Raw genomic sequence first — 8,677 nt, forward strand, 5'->3', positions numbered from 1 at the left:
AATCAAGATGCGGACGCTACCAGTTTTAGTGAGAATATCGATTGGGGCAGCATGTTGTTTTATTGTATGCAGGGCTGTGGTGAGTATGCCATATTATCGAACATAAATTAGGTTTCTTAAACGTACTTTACCCAAACAATTACCATTTTGATTATATACATTGTTATCGCACATTTCTTTTATAATACATATTATTGCAAACCGACGTTAATAGAAATGGAAATTACATCTGTGTCATAAAAAAACGACATATAACACTTAAATTACCCTCTCTCTCTCACCCGTGTATTTGTATATTGTTTAATTACTTTCATACTTGTACAGTGCTCATCAAATGTTCATTTCCAGGACACGTTTATCTGCCCCGACGGTACCAAGTCTGTACAATGTCTAACGAACCCATGCGAAGTCACTCAATGCGAGCGATACCCATACGCACGATGTGAAGTTGATTACTGTGGGAGGTGTAAGGCAACATTCATCGACAATGATGGTAGCGTATTGGACTGCTGTGGTAACTATTATGCGCTGGCAGGCTTTAACAGCTGCATTATAATTCCTTATATATATATACTATCCAGAACAAACATAAACAAGTCAAAAAAATAAAGATATACAACTAGTTTCAGATGATCATATGTTTGATATATTATTTTTGCATGGAAAAACGGGGTTTGGAACGAATAGATATTTTTCCCAAATATAACGCCCAGCCATATTATTATGTTTGTAGAAATATACCCCATGACCGATTTCTTAAATTCACCAATTTATTCATTTTCAGAACAAAATGATGATCCATGTGCGTCAATAAGATGCGGATTTTATGCACAGTGCAAACGCGGGAGATGCGTCTGTCCATTCGTGTGTTATAAAGGGTATATACCAGTGTGTGGCTCTGACGGTAATACTTACCGAAACGAATGCTCAATGCGTGTAACCGCTTGCAAAACCCAGCAGGATATACATGTACAACATATGAACAAGTGTCAGCATGGTATGCAAATATATATTTCTTTGAATAATAATTCGGCATATTGCATATAATACGTACGTCCTAAAACCACAGTACTTCGATGTACGTGTTCTCGTTAAATCATATATAAACCTAACTTTGTATTTTTACATATTACAGCAACATACACGAAAGATGCCATTCCACAGGACACGTTCATTTGCCCAGATGGTACTAAGTCTGTACAATGTCCGACGAACCCTTGCGAAGTCACTCAGTGCGAGCGATATCCATACGCACGATGTGAAGTTGATTACTGTGGGGGATGTATAGCAAAATTTATCGACAATGATGGTAGCGTTCTGGATTGTGCCGGTAAATTTAAGTTTGCATATAAGCTGTCAGGCAGGCCATAGCATTTGCATTATGATTGGATATATATAGTAACCGAAAAAAAAAACGAGGCGGTCAGGAAATAATTAAACAAAAATTCCAGATATACAAGTAAGACAACGGGATATGGAGCGGATACACATTTTTCTAACGCCCAGTCACTGTATGTTTGTGGGAATAAATACCTGATAATTATTTATAGTATTTTAGGCAGTGTGGCCAGATTTAAATTTAGTGACTGATTGCGTTAGATTAACTAATTTAAATTTATTTTTAGGACAAAATTCCGATCCATGTGCGTCGATGAGATGCGGATTTTATGCGCAATGCAAATGGGGTAGATGCGTCTGTCCTTCCATGTGTTATAAAGGGTATATACCAGTGTGTGGCTCTGACGGTAATACTTATCGAAACGAATGCTCAATGCGTGTAACCGCCTGTAAAAACAGACAAAATATATATGTACAGCATATGCACAAGTGTCAGCATGGTATGCATATATAAATATATTTACAGTTTCCCTTTGATTAATGAGAAGTATCCGACATATAATACGGAAGTGCACAGCCACAGTATTTCCATCTGCATAATATTGTTCTTAAAGTATATCCTTAATTTTTTTCTTTCATGCCGTACTGTTACACGGCGCACCAAAACTTCACGAGTATAAGATGTAACTTGTATGTTCTTTTTGTATTTCACAGATAAGAATCGATGTACAGGTTCGTCACATTCAGGTCACTGTAGAGCAATGCTATTACGATGGTATTTCGACCAATCAACGGGAACGTGTGAACCTTTTATCTACTCGGGGTGTGGAGGAAATAGAAACAGGTTCTGGAGCAAGTGGAAATGCAAACAAAAATGCTTGGACTGATTTGCAGTATTGTAATATCTCTGCCACGGGGTTTTCCATCTTCTTGGCTGTGAATATTCACTTGCAGAAACTATTGATTGCCCTTTATATAGCAATGCAGTTATTTAGGAGTAGTTTTACGAGTGAATTTTGACAATGCCATTGGATACCACATCTCAACGATCGACCGATCCGGAATATTCATAATGTAATATTTAACACATTAAATAGAACCACTCAATACAAAGATTATGTGAAAATCAAGTTTAAACTCAACACATGTAATAATTTACTGAATCTACAACGCATTCAATTTAATCGAAAAACACATGAATTACAAAATAGCAGTTAACTTTTTAAACTGCTATTACACGTTTATTTCTTTATTTAACTCTACCAGTCAATGTTAGAAACTGGGTGACTATCATTTGTTTTTGACTGAGTGTTATAAGATAAATATCTAACTAATGCGAAAATACTGAATAAATACAAGTTTAGTAATTTGTTAAGCAAATTTATTCTTTGAAAATTACAATTGTAATTTTATGTTTAACGTATCTTCAATAAAGCCGACCAAGGTGAAATTGCGTTTGAAAAAATAATTGATTGATTATTTATTTATTTATTAATCAAATAAGTTATTACTGGCAATTGGATATGTTTCACAAAGCGTACTCTACATGTGCGGGTTGGTAAACATTAGTGTTCACGTTAACAATTTACCAGTACTGTTGCATTTGTTTTGCCAGCTAACAATGTATGGTTATGGACACTGTTTAAGATAAATGCTATTTGGGAATGTGGCGATTGTCACATAACATCAGAAGCAGCCGACAGGGTTGGTTTTCAGCATTCAATATCTTATAATTCATCAAACTAGATGCAGGTTTGTGGGCGCATGGATCCATTACATTTCTGCTTTTGCTTTTTTATATTTAAACGTCGATTTTGGAGCTCCAACAATACAGAACATATTAAATTTGATTGTATATGTTTTAAAATGAAATTATCTACAGTTTAGTTATTCAGTTGGTGAGGGGGTTACATTCTTGAATATTTTCCGGAGCTTGTATCTATTAGAATTGGAATCTGTCACACTATGTAAGTGATGGGTTTTGACGGTAATAAAAAAACATTCAGGTTTTGTTATAGCGTGTTTGTTTTCAAACCATGATGTATAAATATTTGAGTAGTCTTAATCACGTGATTACTAACCTGCTGAATACAAGTGAATAAAACATAGTGTGAAAGTTTTAAAGGGAATAATCCGAACCCAAGGAGCAAATTAACTATGGTAGCGGACAAATGTACAAACCTTCCGCCAAACGTCATATCACTGTATCTGCAGGCCTTCTGCATGTAGCATAATAAGTAGCTAAGATTTCAATCCATAGTATCACAAGCAATGTACAATGTTTATTACAACTCGACGAAGAGTGGAAATCAACAATCCCGAAACAAAATACCTAATTAAAACAAAGTGGTTTTCGTATTTTTATTAACTGACAGTAGTAATACTCCCATTCACACCGTCGCCTACGTGTTTGAACAAAGTAGTTGAACTGATAACAAAAAAAAAAATCAATCAACGAAGCAGACCGCGGCCTTGAAAGTTCCGTTATGACACGTTGCGGTATTTTAGCCAGGCATCCAAATAATAAACAACTGTTCATACCTGTTCCTTGCATAATATTTTCTACAATATGCGGGTATCAGAAAATTCAAAACAGACTTTAATTTGTTTAATATCAGTAATTAGCTCTCTATAAGTATTCGTGACAAGTAACGAATCTTACATGCACGTATACAATATCGGTTAAACTATTTGGACTTAATTAATACAGTTCTGATGACCAATGTAAAACTGCCAGATATATTGCTTTCTTCGATAAAAGCTTCTTGTTGCAGATAGGGTAGCTTATTATAACTTGAATAGAAACACGATAACATATGTCCATGACTACTTAATTCTCAAGAAATAGACAATGAACGGAAAACGGTATATAACACGCGTTGGTGACTATAACATGCGTTACAGACTGATTTGCGATAATTTGTCAGAATGGGCAAGAAGGAATTCAGCTGGATTTTGCATTTATTTTTGGTTATTTCAGGTGTATTTCAGGTAAGTTGAGTACTTAGAAGTACTTTCTATTTTGTCATAATCCACAGACGAATGCGTAATTTTATTTAGAATGAAGAATTATTTTTTTTAGTTCCACATTAACCATTCGTTCCAATTTTGATAAGTAATTTATGTTTGATATTATATTTTATTATCTTCATTGGGTGAATGCTGAAAATGGTGAGATATGTATTTGTTCTCGAATTTTAATTACATATTCTTTATATATTTGTGTACTTATGCCGATTTCACAAAAGTGCCAGAATCAGTTTTTTTTTATTTTGACCGACTGCAAAGCAAATGTATTATACTATTATAATTATTGACTGCTGCCAAGATTGACCGGAGTACGTGTCTGCACTGAATTAACATATTCATCAATTAATAATCATGTTCATGCTATTGTAAGTCTGCGGAAATTGGATTCAATGGATCGACGATGAAAATGGTGGCGTGATCGTCGATGAAGTTGGCGAATTCGAATTCCTCCCGGACCTTCGTATCCTACACGACATATGTGAGGTCCCGACCGCCATTGAGTGTCGCACAGTAGTTGAACCTTTTACGCTATCCTATGAAACCGGGCAGACTGTATACTGCGATTTACCCGATGGGCTAATCTGTTTCCATGGCGATAACGTGTCTCCATGTATGAACTACAAGATTAGGCTTTGTTGTGAAACGGAAGAACCTACAGTCACGGAGGAGGGAGCCACCGAAGAGGGTATGTATTATACATAATATTGCATTTATTCAAGTGGCCGTGGATACGATAAGATTCACTTAGGAATACAATAAGGACGAGTTCTCGCAAACTAAACCGTTCTAGTGTGGTCTGATAAATACATGGATAATAAAGACTGTATATATTTGCATTCGCTCCATAGATGAGATATGTATTGGGGATAATTTGTATAAGATCGTTTTAGGCGACTCTTTTGACTGGCATGTTGCAGACACATATTGCAAAACGATCTTAGCTCCGAGAGGACATGTCGCTGGCTTAGCAAATCTAGGTGCCCGTAAAGTGCGTAACACAATTCGGGAGATTATACAGCAGTCGCCGGGTTTGTCGAATCCCAAAGGAAAAGGTTACTGGATAGGATGTCACGACGAAGAGGAGGAAGGCTCATTTGTGTGGTTGAATGGAAATAAAGTGGATGTACCAGAAAATGCATGGCACCCCCGGCCAAACAATAAACAGGCTAAAGCGTGCACAGCAAAGGGAAACGATCAAGACTGCTGCCAACTTTGGTATATCATTTTTATTTTGTTTTGTTTTAATGAAACGGAATGGTGAACAATTTTTCTTTGAATGAATTAATGAGTGAGTGAGTGAATGAATGAATGAATGAATGAATGAATGAATGAATGAATGAATGGATGAATGAATGAATGAATGAATGTCGTTTGTTGGAATAGTTAGAATCAGTATTGTATTGTGGCTATATTAACAAACAGTAAATCTTGAAAATAGATATATTTATGAAGTGAAAAAATTATATTTTCAAAAATGTCAGATTCATGAGGATTTCAGAGTCATAGTAATATCAATATATCAATCATATTTACAGGGAAAGACCAAAAACTAATCCTAGTTTCAAAATGGATGATTCCTGTTGCACTGATACAAAGTATTTCATTTGTGAAATTCGTAAGTAATCTATCAGTATCTGAATAACTGTTTTAATATATATTCATATGATATATGGGTTATAATAATTCATAAATAGCTGTTTTAAGCAAGGCGAGGTGCACGAACTAAGTGGCAGTACTCAGGATTCACTCCAATGAAACAGGCACCGTGACGGTTTAAATGTCGTAATGTATGCCGCCGTTTTGAGTCAGAGAGTCTAAAAAGCCGTCTACTGTGTGCCGGTACTGCCATATAGAACGTAGGGCAATAACATGCAGTTACTCCAATAAATACATGTCTAGGCATTTTAATATTCAACGTGGATGTATCCCAACAAGAATGTTAGGGCATACAAAGTGGGGGTACCCCATTAACAACGCCCAGGTTTACAAACCCTGGTAGTCCATGTTTACAAAGTTGGGTGCCCCATTAACAGCGCCCAGGTATACACTTCTTTAACCACAAGACAATTTCTATATACAACATAGCGGTATTCCCATAAACAACATGAGGTTCTCTCATATACAATGTCCGGGATTACTTAAATATAGTTGTTGATTTATTTAACAAATAATGATGGAAGATGTTTTTGGTTTTACTTACAGCTGGATACTGCGCAAGGAAATAAACTCTGGATGGCTCTCGTACAAGAGTGTAATATATGGTGTCTGATCAGCTGCTTGATGTGTTAATATCATCGTTCATTATCATCATTGTACCACTTTACTGTAAATCAATAGTATAATTATACTCAATTAAATACATATTACCGAAAAATATGTACCTATTACATTGACTGAACTATTACATTATTACACTAATGAACTATTCTTATCATAGTTCTAAAAATCGACAATTGTCAATAGAGGGTGTTGTTTAAAAGACAGCCATTTAAAAAAAATGAAAGAACACAAACGAAATGCAGAGGGTTAACACATGGCGTACAGAAATGTCGAGAACCCAAAACTGATGTAATATTGACGACGGTACTTTTTAGTCGATTAATTAAGTTATACATTGCAAGTACAATACAGTTTTCTGTAGTATGGGATATCAAATTAAGAATTAACAATGTTTATATTTACCAAACTCCCGGTGAAACAGCATTATGTCTGAGCTTAGCGGTACAGACCGGACTAGATACTATCGTACTATTTTGTAATTGGATGCTATTACTAGTAACATTACTCTTGTCTAAAACTGAACTGGTGTGAGTTTCAAATGATTTGGTTCGGCGAATTAGAGTGGATGGCCTTGATCGATCGGTGGTAGTTTTGCATTTTAACCATGGATTAGCCCAAAGTCTTTGACGAAGAACAGGCGGTTAAGATCTATTTGATAAATATTGAATGAACGAGTATGCGAGAAAGACTATCTCTTAGTTACCAGCAGCAACAGGTGTGTGATTGCCAATCCAATAAGATAACCATTGTACCATGTTACCTCAAAATTTGAACAAAACCGATTGCATCTAATAAATTACTTAAAGTGTAACTGAATTGGGACAATTGACTTTTTTTGTGTGCAAAACTTATTTATAAACAACATTATGAAAAAAATCAAGTGAAAAATGTACATAAATTAAATAAACGATCAATAATAATGTTCTGGATAAGGACACATCCACGTCAAATTTCTTGGCCGACTCAGAACGAGGCTTCAGCTAGAGTACCTAATTAGCATACAAGGGTGATTTGTGACGTCACGGAGAACTTGTCATCGTTTCACAATGACCGCTATACGCATGCAGTGCTCGGAAAGCGACACGGAATCTATCTTATCATCGTCTGATGAGAGTGAGATCGAGGAATATGATGACAAGGAGAGATGTCACGATTTTGTTTTAGAGTGCCAGGGACAAAGTGGCCCATACAGGTTTGAACCTGCGAGAAAAGTATGCGATGTGGTTGACCGTGTACCTCCCCAAAATGACCATGACGATTCAGGCACCCGGTTCAGGCTCAGGCACATGTTTGTACATCGTGACCGAAAATCTTAACGTTGTTATTTTTATTAAACTCCACCTAAACAATGTATCGGTAATGTTAGAAAATTTGCACTCTAAAATGTAAATTTGTTTGCATCCGATAGATCGCGTGTTCTATTTCCGGTAGGACGAATACCTACAACTGCAAGATCGAAACAAATGAAATTGTACTGATAAATGATTCGGGTGTAAAATTGGCACTGCAGATAACGTTATAAGGAGAAGGTCCATCCCAATATTTCCTGGTGTTCTTGACAGATTTGGTCCACTGATGTCGTAAATTCGAATTATTGTTGTTTTCCCCAAAGGAAAAGACAAGCCGAAGGACAATGAAGCTAAATAGAACTCCCACGCATGGACTGAGTGAAATAAAATATTAAATAAAGGCTAAAATAAAACCTAATATTACACCTCTTTGTGTATTTGTCAATTTTGCATATATTTGGTATATATTTGTTCGTAAATATCTAGACAAATCTCGTCTTTCGTTGATAATTTCATTTGTTTGAAAGGTCCACCGACTGTGTTCCAATAATTTGTTTGGAATATCGATCCCCGTTGGTTTCTCCAAACGGTCCCGACGTCCGTCATTCAACACAATCAGCATTTATTTATAGCAATTCACCGGGATCATGTCCCGTAATTTGCGGGCTGTAAAACCAAATAATGAACAAATACTATTTATTATATATTTTTTTTTACCTCGCGAAACTACAACAGTGCGT

The 8,677-nt window shown here is 35.8% G+C and overlaps 1 protein-coding gene across 1 annotated transcript; it reads left to right on the forward strand.

Moving 5' to 3' along the window:
* Window positions 1-2,394, forward strand: LOC102808747 (agrin-like). Its single transcript, XM_085496322.1, has 6 exons — window positions 1-79; window positions 349-514; window positions 785-904; window positions 1,136-1,330; window positions 1,626-1,838; window positions 2,053-2,394. Exons 1-6 carry the CDS (start codon window positions 8-10, stop codon window positions 2,223-2,225), a joined length of 939 nt encoding a protein of 312 aa, XP_085352448.1. The 5' UTR covers window positions 1-7; the 3' UTR covers window positions 2,226-2,394.
* Window positions 2,395-8,677: the final 6,283 nt, after the last annotated feature.

This window comes from Saccoglossus kowalevskii, unplaced genomic scaffold, assembly GCF_978046115.1.
Source record: "Saccoglossus kowalevskii unplaced genomic scaffold, keSacKowa6.1 SCAFFOLD_139, whole genome shotgun sequence".
NCBI lineage: Eukaryota > Metazoa > Hemichordata > Enteropneusta > Harrimaniidae > Saccoglossus > Saccoglossus kowalevskii.